Raw genomic sequence first — 20,588 nt, forward strand, 5'->3', positions numbered from 1 at the left:
CTCTGTTCAGTGGTGCCCAGTGCCAGGAGGCTCCCTCTGAGCACCAGGCAGCACTGCTGTGCTGTGCGGTGCCAGAGCACTGGCACAGGTTGCCCAGAGGCTGTGGGGTCTCCTCCTTGGGGATGTTCAGAAGCTGCCTGGCCATGGGCCTGGGTCCCCTGCTCTGGGTGTTCCTGCTGGACCAGGGGTGGGCCAGAGGGGCACAGAGGGTCCTCCAGCCTCAGCCATTCTGTGGTTCTGTGAAGTATTTTGCCTTCAATACAATATTTCCTTTGAGCAAAATGCACACTTCACAAGACGAAGTAAAACTTTCACTCACTCATTACAAAATTAAAACACCTGTCAAAACAAAAATTATATCAGGAGAAAGAATTCTCAAAAATGAAGTCCTTTTGTGAAGACTAATCAAGGATTTATACTCTGCCTTCCTGAACATATGAGCCCATCTATACTCTACTATGTGAGTAGTGATTCTCAGTCACTGATGGATCATTACATTTAATTTCCAGGACTTCTTTTGTTATCACTGCTCAGCAATAGAAAGCTGTTTTGTTTCCAGAAGCACCACAACAAATATCCAGTAGGACAGAAGTGAAATGCAAAGTTATTATGTATCAGTCCGGGGTATTTCCTCAAAATCAGAAGTCAAGGATCCACATGCACTAGCTACCACAAGAAATCTAAACCGTGAGGGGATAATTACAATGAAAACTGTCCCATATTAGCACAAAAGCAGCTACAGGGGAGACCTGGCTAAAGCTCAGTCCCCCTGTAAGAGGTGAAGTTAAGATGGAGGCGTGGATGCCACACTGGAATTCATGCCAGCCATTTCAAGCAATCAGGTGTGAGCTGCCTCCTCCTCCACAGGCTGCAGAGAAAGCCTAGATGAGAAGCACCATACTGCTTTAGAAGACATTGCACAAATTACCAGCAACTTTAAAAAACGTTAAACAAAATTTTACTGACACCATAACACAGAGTTTGGGATGCAAGGCAAAAGGTAAGTTCCCTTTCCGCCCACCACCACCTGTGCATGCTTGATATGACAGTGCACAGCATGGACTGCCTTTTAGGGTAGCTTCCAGCACAACGTCCCCTAACAAATCAGCATAACGGAATTGCTGGGCTGCAGCTCCCCTGGAAAGCCATGTGTGCATTATCACCAGACTTCTAAAAAGAGTGATTAACCAGCAACAAAGAAAAATAGCTGAAATAATGCAATGTGCTAATGCAGAACTGCGTTTATAATCCCAGGTTTGATTTTACTGATTTTTCACTGGCAATCTAAATTCTCTCATTAATTATTCATTTAGTTGACCTAAATGGGTTTCTCTATCTTAAAATGGATGTCATCTCCAGATGTCCTCATTCACTATGCTTATGTGGAGACAATTTACTTTTCTAACAGACACGTAACAAACACATAACAAACTTCTCCAACATTCAAGTAAGATCAAATTACCCTTAACGTAGCTTCTTTCCTATTTTCATTTGTTATTTGTACCATTTCACAGAGGAGGAGCAGAAAATCTTAGGAGAGTTTTACCGCCTAATACATATAATTATTTACACAAGCAGAGTCAGCCTTAAACTGGTTCTACCTTTCTGCAGTTCTGACTTGTTTGGACTACTCTGCTGCAGGCAGAGGTACTTACTATACTAAGGCTAGTTTTAGAATTACTTTGTCTCAGCAGAACAGTGTAAAATAGTGACAAGACAGCTCCTTCTCTCTCTTCTCCTCATCATTCCTCTTCATTTACAAGCATCTGAGTATTTCCTTGCTTGTTAATCCCTCACTTCCCCTAATCCCACTAGTTTCACGTCCTTGCTCATGTTGCAGAGCAGAGCTTAGTGTAATGGACAGCTTTTGAATAAATTAGGTTTATTTAGCAGCAGACAGACACTACTCATTTGCACTTTCAGAAGAACATCAAGAATTTCCCAGTTACAAAATGGGTGCTGCTTCTTACAGTTAGGAAAAGGTCTGAAGGCAGATTTAGTTAATGGATAACTGATCTTTCTTGGGAATGGTATCTATCTTCTGCTTGCTACACTATCCTCCAAGACAAAATATCAGTAACTGTTACTCTTCAAGTTTCCACTAAACAACTTAAAAACTGTCTTCAGAAACACCTCACGATTGTCCCCTACAATCAGCAAAAACAGGTATCAACATGACAAAGAGAGCTGAATTTGTTAAAACTAACATTACTGTTCTTTCAATGGCCTTTGTGGACAGCTCAAATCTCCTTATCTTGTTTACAAGCTCAAATCCCTTATCTTGTTTACAGCTTTTTATTGAGTTCTTAGATGCTAATTTGAGATCAAAAACTTACTTCTGTTCCTCCATCTTTGAAGGTGTCACTGTAGGTACTGTCAGGAGTACTGCGCTGATCATCTTTGAGATAATTGGTGTGGGGAGCAATGTTGGACACTTCATACGGTTCAAAGATAACCCCTCGGTGCTCCTCATTTTCTCCTCTCGTATAGTGTGCTTGTGGGGTCATGAAAACAGGGGTGAACTCTTCTGCTTTTATCACAGTCACTGCAGTCCCCGTAATTGGCGTGGAGCTGCCAGACACATTTGTGTTGTACTCCCTCTTGGATGACTCCAATGGGTCTTGGTTCAAGGAAAGGTTAACAGGCACCGTCTTCAGGACTTGCACACGGTTTTCTCCCCCACTCAAATTACTCTGAGCTTCCGTGGAACTGAGACAATTTCTGTGAGACAAAAACAAAAACATTACAAACTGTCCAGATAAAGTAAATCTCTTCCTTAAATAGCTTAATGACCTTAGGTGGCAGGGAAGGAGATCTGTGCGCTTTCGACTGCGATAAGCCATTGCCATAACAAGTAGTACATTAACAAATCCTAGGCACACGACATGGTGAAGCAGGCGGAGAGATTCTCAACTCTTCAACAGCTTGGGAAAGACGGATACACTTGATTTGACCTATAATTAGTAGGACTTGTTAGCATCATTTATGCCTATCTGGGATTACACTTGCCTTGGCTTATAATTTGGATGGGAAGTCAATCTACCAGTGCAACAACCCTTAGGCACAAAAAGGCATAAAGAGTAACACAAGGTATGGACTACTAACAGTAGATAATTTGCATGTGAAAAAGCAGGAACAGCAAAATCCACATGCTGTATGCTCTTTCCAGACACTACTGCTTGTGTGACTCGGATACCAATGCTCTTCTGAAAGAACAAGCACAGGAATCCCATTGTATCAGAGTAGATCAGTAACGAGATCGTGGCTGCAAGGTAACCTCCAGCAGCATTCCCACGTCTCTGCCTGTGGTCACTGTTGAAAACAAACAGATTGTTCACAGGAGTTGCTCTGACACAAAATTGTTAACCTATAAACCTTGCAATAGATCTAACATTCTGCTTTGTCTTCAACCCAGGAAATGTGCTTCTGACATTAGGGATCCTCTCTCTTCAAGCTTTTCACTTGAGGCCAGTTTTGACAACCACACTCAACTTTGGAGCTGCTCTGAGGTTAGTAGAAGTAAAACTGCTCCTCAAAAAACGTTAATTCTGTTCTGAAACAGTGGATTTATACTACTACCTATTTTAAAGTGTCACCTAACGCATACTAGTACAGATGGATAGGCTTGTACAAGATCAGCTGCACTGAGAAATTTTGCATAGCAAAAAACTAGTTATTTCTCCTTAAACACACTCTCCCTTGTGCACAGGTCTAAATTAAAACAGGAATCAGGCTCCTCTGACTCTACAACTTTTAGCCTGCTGAGGAGGGCTGAAATCTGAGAAGACGGACAAGAACTTCTCAGGAAACGATTTTAATAGTTACTTTATTTGATTATGGGTAGACAGTTATGTCAAATAAAACTATACACACTGGGTTACTGAAGCCAAGCTATTCAGTTTCTGCCCTAAGAAAATTGAAGGAAAAGCAGTCAATAGCCAACTGTCAATGTAATCTGACCTTACTAATCTCAGCAGCAGTGAAAGAACAAAACACAAGTCATGAAAATTCTGCTACTTTGCGTATGTAACTGTGTATTACATACAAACTGCATATGTAATAATCCTGCTCTATTTTTTAATAAATTAAAAGTAATAAGGAGTAAAGTTTGCTTTCCCAGATAGCCTTCATTCTCGTATCTTTTGGAAGAAAACCATAGACCTTCAAGCTATCACTGCTCCTGCAGTTCACAACTGATCAACACTGTTAGTATCTGGGTGTATGATTTTGAATAATACTGTACCTTTTATCTTGGTCTTCTTGATTATCATTCACTTTGTTAACAGACAACAGCCTTTTATCTCTGGGAACCTGAGAACAACATCAGGCATGGGGTCAGGTAAATGCAACTGTCAGGTACTTGTAACTTCAGTTAGCTATACTGTAATAACTAGAAAGACCAAGAGTTGTCTAATACACAGATGCAAGGAGCTGTTTTTCTTTGGGAGACTTACTGTGAACAAGATAATTTTCAAAGAGAAGAAATGTAGAAGTTGTGGGGCTTTTTTCTAGTTCTTGGGTAAATAAATCCGGAGCAAAGCTCTTTCCTACATGTCTATCTCTGGAATATCAAACTAGGTTAAAGCAAGTCAAAATCTGAGCTTACATTCCCAAACACACAGACACATGGGCTCTTCACTGCTTAACAAATGATGAGAATGAAAAGGGGATGCTTTGATGAGCACTCTGTGAAGAACATTTTAGCTCAGAGGAAGTTTTCAATTAAACTGCAAGAGCCAGCTGTGAGGTCCTCCTGTTACAGAGCAGTCAGAAAGACGCAGAACTTGTATCAGGGGAAGCGTACAAATCCTTCTCTTCACTAGCATGAGAAGAGGTCAGGGTGTGCTGGCATGTCATCAGAGAGCACTGACTTCTGCTTTGCTGAGTGCAATGGCAGCCATGAGAATTAAGTCAAATCTGGCCCCCAGACAGACTCAAATCGACACCAAATGGCTTACAGATTCCCACATGCTGGTTTTCTGAAGTTAACATAGAAATGAAATCACCAAGGGCAAAGTTGCTGCCATGGCTGTGTTTTTCTTTGCTGAACCAGCAATTTTGGAACTAACGCTTCTCATCCTATTTTTTCCATGCCATCACAGCAGTCAATTCATGATTAAAGAACAAGAACAGACCTAAGGATGGGCTAAACTTATGCCTGTTATCTTTAAATACTTTATTAAAAGATCAGGAAAACACTTGTATTTAGAGGGAAAAAAATGATATTACAGTGCACTACAGTACCTAAGGTTAACATCAACTGTATCTGCAAGATCACAGTAGTGTTAGAAGTGCCAGCCAGAGCCTTTCCTCCTCTTAGAGACATCCTCTCTCCCTATCCAGTGTCCTTCTGGTTAACAAACTGCTTTCATGAATTTTAGAAGTGTGATCCAAGCCACAGCTAACACCTGTTGATTCCCATTCACATATTTATCATATATTTATCCTCAAGGGGGAGTCAGTGTTTAGACAAATATCAGTAGAAGGAGAAGGTAGAAAAAAAAAAAGTATATTCTAATAATTCCTATTGACAAGGAAAAGCACTTCAAAAAAACCACCATTACCAGCACGTCAGAATAAATGAAGCAGATGATAAACAAGGGCAATTCAAGAGTCTTGTGAATAGGAAATCCTCCTCTACAGTGCAGCACAGGGCTTGAAGCTAGGTTTCAACTTCCTGTTTGAGAGCATCATCAAGAACAATCCTTTCCTCTCACTTTAAGACAGAAGTGGCAATTACTGAATGCTGGAAATGGCTTTGAGATTAACACAGCTTATTCCATCTGAACCCCCCGGGGCTCTTGCAACTGTCTGGAACCGGGGACAGACATATTTCCTGAAACATTGTTTGGGAAGGGAAAGAGCTGTTCTCTGTTCTTATACAAAAAAATCCAGCAGAGTAATGAACTGCTAGATACAAGGGTATAGCTAGGACAGAAGCCAGTACTCCAGATGGTCGTACACATCCTGAATTGTATGAGTCCACATTAACTTCACAGACTCTGGTAATTCTGCCAAGCAGAGAACAGGAGCGTTCCTCTTTCTCACTGGGAAATACCCTTCCCTACTCATTGCAACAGACAAAAGAATGGAACATCTCTCAAAATGCAATCAGTAATGAAAGAAAACAATGTTTAACGCTAATGTCGGCATATGGCATCTTGTCCATAAATTCTCCTGAACACTCATCTAATAATTGTAGCAGACTGAGAAACCCATTCTCCAAAAGCATTTATGCTAATAAATACTAACAGCAGAGGTTTTTCATTTTCAATTTCCATTTCTGCTACCTCTTCATGAATTAAGAGCGGAGCTGGCATTATTCTGTTGGCTTTCAAAGAAGGTCATCTGTTCACATCACACATCAGTGGCTTGAGGAGTACGAAGGCAGTTTAAGTGAAAAGCCCAATTCCAGATTTTAGCATTTAGTAGGCATCACGGATTTTGTTTCCAGAACACAAAGAGGTCAGCCTTGTTTTCAGAGTGACATTTCTGCATTACAGAGAGAAGTACCCTGTAGGGCTCTCCTCCAACTTCAGCAGAATCCTTTGGTATAGCCCTTAATTATGAAATACATGAAAAAGCAAGGTGGTATCAAAGTGGAAGACAAAGCCCTAGGCTTAAAATCAGATAACAGACTGAAATTATACGTAAATGCCTACCCTGTACATTGAGTCAGCTCTGTGTCCAGCTCCATTTCTGTTCTCCACCTTTTTATTTAGACTGCAAACTTCAAGTGCAAGGGCTAGACCTCACTGTATGTTTGTACACAGCCTACTACAATCATTGTACAAATAAAAATAACATGGGAAACTGTCAGATGAGAGATACTCCAGCCAAAGAACAAATTAAAACATCTGTAGAATGAAGCAAAAAAGCAGACAAACCTACAGATGGACAAGGTCTCCTTTTTTTCCACTTTTAAACTAGTATTGCAAGTATAGGGGCATCAAATAAAGGGGGATTATTCATCCAAGGCTCTTCCAAGGTAAGAGGAAGAATGCAGTACTGTAGAAGAAACCATGCCTGCACATTTGATATAAGAATTCTGATTTTGTTCTTTCTCTTCAGAACTAAATACGTGAAAACAGCCTCAGGGAGGCTTCCTAAAGTGGCAAGGACACTTGATGTAGTATCGGAGATAAAACAAGGTGTAGCAAGTTGAAAACTGGCTCTTTTGATGCCTCATAAGAGTGGGCCCCTGCCAGTGCAGCAGGGAGAGATACCGATGGAGTTACCTACTTTATAATAGTCATATAATAGGCCAAGGGCAGCAGCACTGTCCTCATCACCATTTATGCTCATCATGGCCTTGGTAGCTGCTGTTAGGGGATTCTCCAAATACGACTTCCACGCTTCATCTTCGCTGGTGTAGGCTCGTCTGGTGTTGAATGAAGTGTCATTTGGCACTAAGGCCACAAGTCGCTTGTTACTGCATAGACAGGAAGAATAAAAGGTGATCCAGGAGGGATTACTTTATTCGTAATTCACAAGGCATGTTAAAGAACATCACATAGCTAAATGAAAGTGATATGTTACATCAAGCAAGTGCCTCTGTAATAAACTCGGTGACACAAATATTTAACAGTATTAGGTATCTTAACCCCTGATAATAATGCAAATGTATTTTTACAATTAGTTATTGAGATATTTTAAAACTAATTGTGAAAAAAAAAAGGAAGTTACAATACAAGAACAATTTTGCACCAGTATTTTTGTTAGCTTACACTTGATTGGGAAAAATAAAATTAACTAAAATCCATTACAATAAGACACAAATGGAAAAAAAGTAAAATGTACGTAATGCTAGTCTGGTGTTCACCTAAACTGAGCCTGGTTCAGTATTTAATAACAGGGTACACCCAATAACTGAGTTATTTTCTGCTTGTGGAATGTAATGAGTCAATAATTTCAGGCAGGTTTTCAATAACAAAGGTACGAGCAAAGGGTCTATGGATGGAACATCATGAGTCAACATATTTGAGCTCAGTTCCCACTTTATCACTCATCAGATGCAGTTACAGATCCATTGTAAATATACTGAAGACCATTAGTAAGTGGGATTAGCAGTAGAGCAGTTTCCTCCATCCGGAAAGTAGTACAAACTGACCAGTCTAATAGGAGAGGTTATTCTGCTGCAGATGTAGCAGGAATTTCCAGTGTAATGGAAACGTAAATGAAGGTAATTGTATCTGCTTTTGTAAAAACATTCAATAATCTCATGGATTAAAAAAAAAAAAAAAGCAGCATTCCTATTACACAAGATAGCAGAGCAACAGACAGACAGAGCAATAGCAGAAAAAAGTGGGTGCTTGCTGCACATATAAGAGCGTTGCCCTGATGTACGGCTCGAGTTACACAGATCCCAATGAATCAAACTTTTAACACATTATCCTATATAAATCCAAAAACGGCAAATAAATAATTGAATACACTGTAGCTTTTTATAAGCCATTTCTTGCTATGTTCTGCATAGGAACCATTTGGTATCCAGCTTTCCCTTTTTGCTCTCCTCTAGCTATCGCAGTGCCAGCTCAGCAGGCCACACCATGGTGGCTGCACAACGCCACAGGAGGGCCGTGCAGCGGCTTCTGTTCGCAGGGAGCCCCAGGACTAACAGCCCACTGCCTGACCTCAGCCACGGGAACAGTTGTGGGCTCCACGTGAAGCAGAGCGTGACCCCTGGCCTGTGGGGAAGAGGAGGGGGTGGCTGAGATCACTATCTCCATGGTGCAGGAGCACTGGCTACAGGCTTCTTTATTCAGTGAAAAACAAAATGATCTACGTGAGATGTGGAACAGAGTTTTATGAATTCTGGGGGAAGAGAGTACGTCATAGCTGCACAAAATACATGCAGTGGTTACAGTTCAGATTATATTCTTCTTTCATCTGAAATACCTTGAGTTTTGGAAGTTCCCCTTCTTTCCCGAGGGCCTTTCTTTCTGCCTGACCTTTTGCTGTCTGTTCTAAGGATTTTCACCCTCCCTGTACTCACACATAGATCTGTGTTGCCGTGGGTTTGCTAGAGCAAACAAAAGCTTAAGTACAAAGTAGGGACCCAGGGAAAGACAGAGAGACCTGTGAGGTCTGCTTTCCTTTTCAATGCGTTATTGTTAGCGGCTCAAATCAGATTTGCAGCAGCCCCATTGTTCGTGCCAGGGGTGGCAGAAGGCCCGTCCCCACTCTGGAGTAGCCAATTCTCTCTGGCTCGCTGCTCATTTTCCATGCAAGGATTCTCCTTTCCTCAACAGAGCTCCCCTTCAGTTGCAGCACTGGCACTGCACAGCACACAGTGCCCAGCTCGCACAAAGCGCCTGCAGAGCTCACTGTCAGCACTGCCTTTGGTTGCACTGAGCTCTATTACCCACAAAGCAGTCATAACTGCTTACGAGCGCTGCAGGCAGACAGCAGATACCCTTTGGAAGCACCTTCTAACAGCCACACAGCGCTCAGACACAGAAATGCTGGAGGAGAGGAGCTGCTCCGCACTGCCCCAGCTCAGCAAAGTCAATCCTACAGCAATCAGAAGATAGTGCTGTCCCACACAGGTGTCATGCGTGACTGCGTTGGGAAGTGAAGGTGCAGGAGCTCCAGAGCAAGCAGCCTGCATGTCAGCAGGCGGGCACCACAAAGCCACGCGTGCAGAGGACCAAGGCCTCTCAGTAGTTTTCCCTAAACCCCAGGTTTTCACATTTAAAAACTCAGTAACCTCCCCCTCTGACAGGAGAGATGGTCTGCAGCTAATCAACCCACACGTTTGTTGTGTTTACTCTGCAAACAGACTGAAACAAAAGCACTAAGAAAAATAGAAAACTTCCTCTTCCTTACCCCCTCCTCCCCCCCCCACCTGCCTCCAGCTGTAATCAGCTTTGTGGGAGGTTAATGGTCAGACCTAATTATCATGATTTAACATAGTCAATCATTTCAAAGATTGTACGCAAAGCACTCAGCCAAAACAACCGAGCTCGCTCTAAGAAAACTTCTCTATTAATTAAGGTCGTTTGTATGGAGGGAATGTTTGCCTGGAGAACGAAAGCTGCAGCATGTGCACGTGTCCCCTCTGCTGTTCCACAGCTCCCAAACCTCCAGGATCGGGTCAGCCAGATGTGACAGAGGCACAGCTCCAAGAAGACCAGCCTCCCCCTGACCAAAAGAGCCATACTTTATAACATCCCCTTCAATTGGCTAGAAAGGACAGCAAGAGCAGCAGATACCAGGCACATCAAAGCCTCCCGAGGCCTACCAGTGCAAGCCAGGAGCCCAGCCCCAGCCATGCCCCCACCACATTCAGGCCTGCCCACTGCCAGGACACACACTAACCAGCCAGAGCCAGCGGCACGCCTGTGCACTCTGACATCACACCACATTTACTGCAGATGAAACTCAAGGAGGAGAGCCGGCAGGTGAAAGCCACAAGCTTCCTTTCCAGCTGTCCCATGAGCTCCTAGTGAATGCCAAGTGCTTTTCTTGTCTTCTGTTAAACAGCAGTAGGCAATTTGTATCTAAACACATAGATGTGTAAGGACGGAGCCATTTCCCAAGGCATGGGCTAGCTGAGGGGCCAGACTGCCTGACACTTCATGTGTGTTCATGACTAAGCTTCACACAGCCTTTTAATTTGCAAAATCCTTTTCTCCAAACAGTTCAATAGCAATGTTCTAGTTTGTATCAAGCTTATAAAACTAAATTTTGTGAGCGTAGCATATAAATAGAGACATCCAAACTTGGGCTCACTTTGCTTCATTGCAGTACCTGGAATCCCACAGTACAAGTTGGAGAGGAACACTGGCACAGGACCCAACCATGCTGATGGCAGCACTTTCAAGTCCTCCTTCTGATTGGAGATGAGCAACTTTCAACAGCCAGCACTTGGTGCTACAAAATCCTACTACAGATGAAACCCCACACAACTCGATGCAATTTGTACATTAACTTAAGATGGAACCATAAATGTTCATCAATACACTCAAGAAAAGTGGTTTAAAAAAAAAAAAAAAAAAAAAAAGCAGCTTGGTGAGCAGCTTGCTTTTTATTGAAAAACAAGATTTCCTGCCCGTCTCCTTTCCCTTTTTGAAGAACACAAGCTTTCTAGTGGATTTGCAAAGTTCATGCATACTCAGTCTCCTTTTTCTTAAATTCAATGTACAAAGATGCCAGGGGTGGCTGAGAGCAACCCTGAACCCAAGTGCATGGATGGACCCAGATGCAACTTGCCTGTAGGAACTGTACAAACATCCCACTCACTCTACCACATGCTCAGCATTACACATTCTAGACAGTGTTTGTGGGGAACAAAGTCTCCTGCAGATGCCCCCAACTTTTGTCTTATCTGGGAAATTCATTCTTGAAACAGAAAACAGACACATCTTGGGCATTCCTTGGGATTTGACTGCTCGTTTGACACTGCATTTGTTCCAAGAACAAACTAAAGAGGAAAAAAAAAAGAATCAAGGTGCTCTATTACGTATCCCTACAGACTTGTTTATTCCCCCATGTAAGATATGAGGGTTTCCCCCACTCGTGCTTGCAAGGTGCTGGATGGGAGCACACCAAGTAACATATGCATGGCAGTAGAGGACTGGGAGGAACCCTGTCTCAGAGGTCTGCCTGTTCTGACACCTGTGAGATAAGAGCACCAGGTACATGTATGCAGCACCTTCTTCAAAAGGTTGCTTCAGGAGCTCACATATGAGCTTTGGTCCACACTGCTCTTATGAAGTACACAAATTGTAATGCCAGTCAAATAACTGGAAAAGGTAAGACAGACTGTTGTGTCCTGGCTCCCAGCCCAGCACATCAAGGCCACAGAATACTTATCATAAATTCATTTTTTGTTGGATGATAAGAAAGTGCACAGGGCAATTGTCTACAGCATGGAAACTGGGGGAAATGCAAATTCTACTAGACACAAGCCAGAGAGACTGCTTCTGCATTGTGGGCAGACATGTACCACACTGCATCCTGGGTTCCTGATCCCTTAACTGTCCAGACCAGAAACCAGGCTGAAGAATGCTGTGGCTGGGGATTTTATGGGAGGAAAACCTACCTGCTTCAGCTTTCCTCCTGTGCAAAGAGGCAGAGATCTCCAGCAGCACCCATGTGTTGTTGGCTATGACAAAATACGTGGGAACCCACTCCAGCCACATCCAGGAGCTGCAACTTGCTCCTCCTTCAGTTTTTACATAATGAAGGAGGGCAGAGCAGGATCATTTACTGTGTTTCAATAGTCCTGAAGCCCTCTGTAAGATTAACTTACACTTGCACAACTCTCCAGGCAGTTGTGAGGCCACTGCTATAAAGCAGACTCAGAGCAGCTGTCTTACAAAGTGTACTTACAAATCCATGGCACCAATTTGACTATAGTGACCATGTTAAAAAAAAAAAAAAAGAAAAAAAAAAGAAAAAAAGAAAAAACCTAATCTAAAAGACAGATACCCAAGCTGGGTAAGTTAAAAACCTTTAGATCACTGATCATACACTCCTGCCTGTGCTCATTACAGAAAGATGTGTAAATGAAATGTAGCCCCAGTCCTCCTAGTACTCGAAAGCATTTGTTTTGAAGAGGTGAACCCAAATTCACTAACATCTGTATGCTGCTCTGCCTACACATAGGCTTAAAAAGAAAACTGTACATACACATTTGTCTCACTGCAAGTTTTATTTTAAAAAAGTGTTGACTCCTCAGAATTTATTGCCAAAGTCATAATTAAAAGATCAGCAACATCTTCGCTTCAATTAGACAGTTGTTTAAGCTACAAAAGAAGGTAAGTGTTTAACGAACAGGAAAATTCCAGCTCATATCTCTTGGCATTTCATCTTCCACAGCCAGCAATCACATCCTCCCCAGAAGCATGAACAGGTCTCCAAAATGCACTGCGAGCAATCCAGGGGGCTGTTATCAATACACAGACGATTGGGAGTGAAGGAGAACCAAACCAAGGAGCCCCTCTGCAGCCCAGAAGACACAACATGTGGCCCAAGCAGCCGCCCGTACCAAGGAGCTTCCATTAAAGAGGCAGAGTAATTTTGCCTACTAATGACTGCAGGTTTGGGACCCTCACAATTTCTGGGCAATTATTCTTATTGAGTGCAAGACCAACCTGAGCAAGATCATGCACGTTAAATGACTAAAATGGATTATTCCTCCTTTAAAAAACACTCAGAGAGGAAGTGAAATTAATTGTAAGCACAAATCAATGGAAAAAAAAAAAAAAAGACTAATTCAACAATCAGATGCTTTCCAGAAGTTTTGTTTTTACTCAGAACTAAAATAACTTAAGCATGTAGAAGTGATTAAAAAGATTAAAATAAATTGATGATTCATTAACATTGAAAGAAATACTAAGCATGCCAAAGCAGAGGTTTAAAAAAAAAAAACAAAAACAAAACCACAACACTGTGACATCTCCTCAAAAAATGAAGCTTAAAAAAAAGACAAATGGAGCTCACAACACACAGTTGAGCAGAAGTAGCAGTTACTTGGCAGTTTCAGATCGGGCCACACTGGTTTTGTTCAGAAGCATACTTCAGGCATGCACAGCACACAGGCTGTTCTGGCTGCCTACAAAAACAGCAGCAGGCTTTAAAATTAAGAACAGGTCACGGCAAAGCTTCCCTGACCTGCTGCAGTTTAACCTGCCCACTGACCCCACAGCCCTGACTCATTCATTACCCCCATGGGAGTTAATGGAAATGGAATCGCTGCACTGACAGCACAGATTGCTAGATTTTCAAAATACAAAATCTTTTATATGGCCAGGAGGAAGACAAATTCAACAGCTGAACAATCCTGGGAGGTAAGATTACCCAAAATACCAAAAAAAAAAAAAAAAAAAAAGTAAACTCAGAAGTATACTTTACAGAGCAAATAAAATACAGAAATATGAAATACACCATTGTCTCAAACTACTAGAAAATGAACAGAACTATGCAGATGTGTAATCTTCAGGTTGGAGACATTCTCAGCTTACCTGTATGTTGCAATGTTTGACTTCTCCTCAGTTCACATGCACTTAATAGTGTTTCATTGGTTAAATATTTCATAAGCAACAGTTCTCTTCTTTATGAAGCTGGTGCCATTAAGGTACAGGACAGCATCCTTGTAGACTGGGCCATCCAAGCCAATTAGTCCTTTCCTTTCAATTAGCTACTACTGTCCCAATCACTGATTAGAAAGCTAGTGAAAACTCATCCTGTGATTAATTCCTAATCAGCATTTCAAAACATTTTTTGTGCATTTACAAGAAAGGTAAGTTAATTGCTTGATCCCTAATCACAGAAAAAAAAAAAAAAATACTTCTGGGAACCATCACGGTCTGCACTGGATTAATATTTGTGAAAAATTTTGACAACAAATGTCAGCTGGGTTAATATTATTTCCCCTTCACATGTCCCTGCAAACCAAGAATGATGTCCCTACTGATCCCAGCCCAAGGAGGAGGTTATGTCACCACTGTAGCCATGGAAGAGATCTGGGACATCCCCTCCTCCCTCCTGTTCAGACCCCCAGCCGGTCTCACCACTGAGGGACACCTGTGTTACAGGACTGAGTAACCATTTCGTACCCCTACTCCACTCAGCCAAGTTGTGGTTGCAAGTTCTGCAATGTTATGCATGCTGACTTTCCACCTTCCCTGCAAAGAGGATATTTCCTGGGGAATATCCATGAGAACAAGCCTGATATCTGAAAAGTACAAGCTTTTAAAACCTCTAAATTCTCATTTCTCCATTCATTCCTTGATGATTAATACTGGAAAATTCATCTCAATACATGCTCTATCCAGACTCTCAGCAGTGGGGGAAAAAAAAAAAATAAATTAGCAGTCTGCAACCTAATTGCCATTCCTCATGAGCTGATGGGTAATAGGTTTGGCCCTCAAAGAAAGAACTAAGTATAATTCCCAGAATCACACAGAAAACCATAAATGCCCTTTGCTGTTACAGTACTGGATGCTCAAGCTAAATAGTATAAAGGCAGAAACTACATCCAGGAAGAAACACAAAACCAGAACAAAATTACTCTGTTAAGAGTCCAAGATGGACTTCAGTCACGCTGCCAAGCGGCAGGCAGAATGGGAACATGTTTCCAATGACACACAGGAACAGGTCTGAACCTATTTCCACACTCAGCATCACCTCCCCCAGTTCTTTGCCCACATGGACATGCTCAGTGCAGACCTGGGCTGCCCCCAGCCCTCCTTCACATGATTGGTCTGAGCACACCCCAACCCCATCTGCCCCTGTCCTCAGTCGCTCCTTTGCATCCTGGAAGTGTTGCAGCCTAACCAGCTGGGGCTGAAGCCACAGGGTCAGCATGCACAGGCTTGCTTCCAACCCCACTCATCAGGCAGCATCAGTGCCAGCTGCTGAGGGACTTGCCACTCACCTAAAACTGGGAACAGATAGGACAGCACTGTGGTGGGATTACTGCTGCTCCTCATTCACAGTGCCAGCAGCAATCCAGCACCCTGTTAAGTCTCACAAGTACCAAGGTCACCAAATCAGCTCTAGCTGTGTTCTGAAGGGATTAATGGTTTCTGCACACTACAGCAAGCACAACTTTCAGCTTGCAAATCACAGAACTGTAGGGGTTGGAAGGGACCTCCAGAGATCATCGAGTCCAAATGCAGTCATGAACCCAGGAATGCAGATACCTTGCCAAGAGGATGCTCCCTATCCCTGCCAAAAAAGCCCCCCTGCAACAGCTCTGAGAAATGGGTGACAACGGGCAGCCACATGGGTCTCCAGAACACTCACAGAAAGGCAAAAGCACATTTCCTTCCGCAGAGCTTCTAGCTTAAGCAGCTGTCTTTAGCTCCAGTCATTTGCCTGCCCTCCCTCTGCTGCCCTAGAACATCACTGGATGGCATGATGTAGCCAGATCGACAAGAAGCTGGTCAAAAAGTCATCAAAAATATTTGCCAATGGCAGGCCAGGCTATGCTGGCCTAGCACTCCCTTAGCCAGCTCTGCTGCTGCACAAACACCTCTACTCACACCGCTGGGGGGAGGAGGCAAAGGGAGGCAGCAGCAAGTGGTCACAGCCTGCTTAAGTCAGTACTACCTCTGAGAAATGCATGTGAAACCATGTCTTATCTCCTCTGACTGATAGGAGTTTAGGGAAGAAAGCAGGCCAGACCCAGCTTAAGCAGCTCAGCTAAGGGGAAAGATGGGAGATATGCACAGTATCTTAGGGATAATCTCCCCTTCCAAGACCCCTCAGTTAGCATTAGAATCCAGTGACCTGCTCTTTAGCATTCTCACCCCACCACCACCTCCCTCACTTAAAGAGGATGATGCAGGGAGCACTGCCAATGGCCCTTCCTGCCTTCTGCGTCCCTCCCGACCACCTGCCTCCAGCAGTGCTTTACAAGCACAAACCACACAAAGACATGCCCACCAATACTGACAAATCAACTGACCATTAAGTGATTGACCTCCCTGTCCATCCTTGTCTTAGGGAAGGTTTGTTTTTACATAAAGAATAGGCCACGTGAAAGAGCACAATGTCATACTCCTTGGATTAGGTTTTCATACTATATAAGAGCCTTAAAAAAAACAAACAAAAAAAAAACCTACCCATGCACCATCTCAGCTTAATCTAATTCCTCATTCCACTCGGTCATCTTTCTATTTGTCTACTTTTGAATCTTGAATTTATTTGTCTACTCACATTACACTTGTATACAAAGAGCTCGGAGGATTTCTTCACTTTTGATTTCCTTCCCAAACCCTCACCTCTAAGTTTTCTCAAGCTCTCCCACCAACTAAAGAGCATGGGCCCACCTGCACAGAGGCAGTGCTGCTGTCTGGGTGTCCCTTCGGTGGTGACACCATCGGGGTGTGAGAACAGAGGGAGCGATACTACCATGTGCGGCTTACATTCACGCCATGCTGCTCAATGAAGGGCGGTCCTGCGTTCGAAAACCAGAGAAAAAGCACTTTCGCCCTCATTCCTGTAGTCTCACGCGTGAGTTAGGCCTCGCTGCAGCTTTCCACAGCTCCCGGCTGCGCCCACAGAGATGCGTGCCCGTGCCCCACAGCTCTCGGCGAACCCGGATCCTCCCCGCCCCGCAGCAGCCCTCGGAGCTCCGTCCTCGTTCCCCTCCTCGCACTTGAGTCGCCGCGGCCCTCAGCGAAGCCTCAGGCGTTCGTTCCCGCTGCCACTCGCAGAGCTCCAACCTCCGTTCCCAGCTCCTGCCGCCACGGGCCTCACTTCACGCCAGCAGCGACCGTTCGAGGAGGCCGCGGCCGACCTCACCTCGCCGCCGTGGCACGGCAGCCGGCCCCGCTGCTGCCCTCTACCAGTAACCCCTCCGTCCCCACAGGGGCCCCGCGCCCTTCCCCAGGTCGCACGGCCACAGGCCCCTCCTCTCCGCCTCCTCTGCCACAAAGGCCCTTGGGGCGGGCGGCGGGAGTGCCTCGCACCTTCCGCGGCCGGACCGGCGGCACCGAGCGGCCGTCCCGCCGCGCCCGGCCTCCATCTTCCCTCCCGTTACCTCCCGCCTCCATCTTCCGCCCGTTACCCGCCCGACGCCCGCACCCAACCAAGATGGCCCGCGCCGCATTCCTGCGCCCGGGCCTCAGGGCGTCCCCTGGCAGCGGCCTTACGGGAAAGAACAAAGCGCGGGGCGGCCGGGCACGAGGCCGGGCCGGCAGTTCTCCTGAGCGCCGAGGGGCGCGGGGCAGGGCACGGCACAGCAGTGCGCGGGGCCGGCGGCGCCTCGTGCTCTGTGCGGGGCGGCAGCGCACGGCCGTGCCCTCGGCGCCCGCAGCCTTACGTGGGGATCTTCGAGGTGGGGGGGAGGAGGAAGCGAGGAGAAGACCGTCCCCAAAAAAAGACTAAAGTCAGGCAGAAACGAAACAAACCAAACCGGATCCGCACGCTGCGGAGCGGCGGGCGCCGCGCGTCGCTCGGCCCGGCGGAACACACCCAACCGGTCGGGCCGCGCCGGGCGCACTTACTTGTCCGTCTCTTGTGACATGTTTGCTCCAATGAACTCGCTCCCCTTTCCCGGCGCTCGGTCTCCCCGGTGGAACTGGACTTTCAGGTCTGTGCAGGTGAAGGTGCGCGCGAACGCCCGGCGCGGCAGAACCAGAGCTACAGGTAATTCTGCTTGCCGTGCCCCCCTGGCCCCGCTCCGCCGCCGGGGCAGCGCAGCGCCGCGCAGGTACGGCCCCAGCCCCCTCCCCCTCGCATGTGGGGAGCGGCGCGGAGAGCGGCCGGGCCGGGCGCGCGCAGGTAACTTTCCGAGCGGCGTCGGATTCTTTCACTAAAGGAGCGGGGCAGAGGGCCGAGCCGCGCGCTGATTGGGCGGGGCGGGCGGCAGGTGCGCTGCCATTGGAAGAGGCGCGCAGGTACGGCGCCGCCGAGCTCCAGGTAACGCGCCGCGCCGCGCCGGGAGGCACCGCGGGGCCGCCGCTGAGCGAAGGGAGAGAGCGAGGGGAGGGCCGGCGCCGCGCTGGCGCTCGGGTGGCGGCCCCCTGGCAGGCGGCACGGCCGAGGCCGAGGGGAGGCCTCGCGGGCGGCCGGGCGTGACGGGGCGGCGGGACTCGGGCAGGTGGCGGCCTCTCGGTGGCTGCCGACGGCGGGCGCCGCGGCCTTCGGGGAGCGGTCGGCAGCCGGGCTCCTCGTGGGACGGGGGTTTGGGGTCGGTTTGGAGGGGTTTTATTGCCGGTTGGCTTATTTCCGACGGTTCCGTCTCAGCCGGGAGCGGCTGGGCTCGGCGGTGCCGCCCCCGTTGCTGCGCGGTCTGAGCGCGGGCGGTCGAGTCCCGGCTGCCCGCAGCAGCTTCCCGGCGCCCGCACGGCGCTCACAGCGCGGAGCTGCCGAGCAACTGTGCGCTGCGCCGGCGCCTCGGTGCTGTCCGAAAGGACGGATGGAGCTCTGGGGGCGGCGGCTGTCATCCGATGGTGGGGAAGTGTAGGAAGAGGGCTCCTCGGGTCAGCTCGGAAGCCGGAGAAGAAAACGAAGCGCCTGCGCTCTGTCGCTGTGCCCCCAGTGGGGCAGGTCGGCATCCCGCCCGGATCCTCACCTCGGGGATCTTCCTGGGCTTCATCTCTGCCTTACAAATAGTGCTGCATAGAGGGTAAATGGGCCGTTATATCGCACGGTGACCTTTGCAGGAAAGTTAAGTAGCTGAATGAATTTATACTGGCCTAGCAGAAGGATTTTTCTACCTTTCGTTTCGGCTGGTGAGGACAGAGCAGAAAGGTGCCCGCAGAAATAAGCATCTGTATAACCAAGTGTGAGGGCTGCTCCAAAAGTAATGCCTCCTATTTTTGATTCTGTGATTTTTTATTTTTTTTTTTTAATTTTTTGTTTTGTTGGGCCACAGCATCAGATATGGATGTTGGCATGGCAGTAGAGGCTGAGCCTTCCCACCAATATCCATTATGTGTTTTTGCTATGTGGCAGATAGCAGCAGAAGGGCAATTTGACAAATGGTGTCTGACATGAAAGTTCATATGAAGCAAAGGTATGGAATTAGGGTTTTCTGCCATTTTAGGCAGAAAAAATGGCACCTGCTGGCAGTGGATGTGAGCACAGGGAGGCAGTAGGTGGTGCGTTTCAGCAATGACGTGAAAGCCACATTCTGGATGGCCATGCACAGCTGTCAGCCCACAAAAAGAAGAGTGTTTCAACCAGCTCATCCACATGGATCAGCTACTGGTGGTGACTGTGTTGAAAAATAGCGTTTTGTAGCTGAGAATTTGCTCTATAAAATAGTGTTATCATTCTGTGTTGTAGTTTCCGTGGAAATAAATAGGAAGCACTACTTTCAGAGCAACTTCAGTATGCTTGTCTATGAATGTGTGTCTGTAACCTCACAGAATTGCATTCTGGGGGTCTGATCCTCTTTCAATGCAGTGGAAATCAAGACTGACGCTTTAAAGTCTTTGATATTACTGTATCACAGTCAGGCACAAATGATTGTTACTATTTCTCAGCTTTTGCCTGTGTTCATAGTAACAACCAAATGAAGCCAAATCAATATAGCTCAGTTTTAAGTCAGCCTCAAGCGTAGTCCCATGAAGATCACAGAATCACAGAATGTCAAGGATTGGAAGAGACCTTGAAAGATCATCTATTCAGGTCCCTCTCCCAGATTCCCTGTTATGTTTTTAACTTAACAGAATAAGAAATGTAGTTTAGCTAGATTATTGACGGTTGGACAAAGTATTACTTAGCCTTCCTTAATTTTCAGTCACAGGAAAGAAGAATCATTATGCAATCTGTAAATCCCATCAAAAGTTGCTAATGTGGCCTGAATTGTGGATAGCAAATTCTAGTATTGAACTTCTCAGTTTGTAGGCCGTTATTCGTAACAATGCCTGTATAAGTCAGTTTATAGAATACATTTTGAGGAAGCTGTAAGACTTTGCAAAGCAAAGAAGACGAGTAATTTTTTCACTACAAATAGTGCAGTTGTTTTGTATAAAGAATTACTGTGTCATCTTAAAACAAGTTGAGCCTCCCAGACACGTTATCATGAGGTACTGTGACCTGTTCTGCAGGAATAATGGGAATCCTATCATGGTTTAAATTAATGAAGCCTTACGACTAACTGCAGAAATGATAAGATTTCA

The 20,588-nt window shown here is 45.7% G+C and overlaps 1 protein-coding gene across 2 annotated transcripts in view; it reads right to left on the reverse strand.

Annotated features, from left to right (window-relative positions):
* The window catches only part of GRHL2 (grainyhead like transcription factor 2), a 59,385-nt gene extending 41,257 nt beyond the window's left edge, over positions 1–18,128 (reverse strand). The window contains exons 1-4 of one of the 2 annotated variants that reach the window (XM_042808786.1): positions 17,964–18,128; positions 7,243–7,432; positions 4,244–4,311; positions 2,337–2,721 (exon numbers count right to left, since the gene is read on the reverse strand). In XM_042808786.1, coding sequence (XP_042664720.1) covers positions 2,337–2,721; positions 4,244–4,311; positions 7,243–7,432; positions 17,964–17,983 — 663 coding nt within the window. In that variant the 5' untranslated portion in view covers positions 17,984–18,128. Of the gene's footprint in view, positions 1–2,336; positions 2,722–4,243; positions 4,312–7,242; positions 7,433–17,963 lie in introns of those variants that run through there. The other variant, XM_042808787.1, reaches the window with a different exon arrangement.
* Between the last annotated feature and the right edge of the window lie 2,460 nt (positions 18,129–20,588).

Source organism: Centrocercus urophasianus, unplaced genomic scaffold (genome assembly GCF_019232065.1).
Source record: "Centrocercus urophasianus isolate 14NV4802_14NV808 unplaced genomic scaffold, USGS_Curo_1.0 seq_11, whole genome shotgun sequence".
Classification (NCBI taxonomy): domain Eukaryota; kingdom Metazoa; phylum Chordata; class Aves; order Galliformes; family Phasianidae; genus Centrocercus; species Centrocercus urophasianus.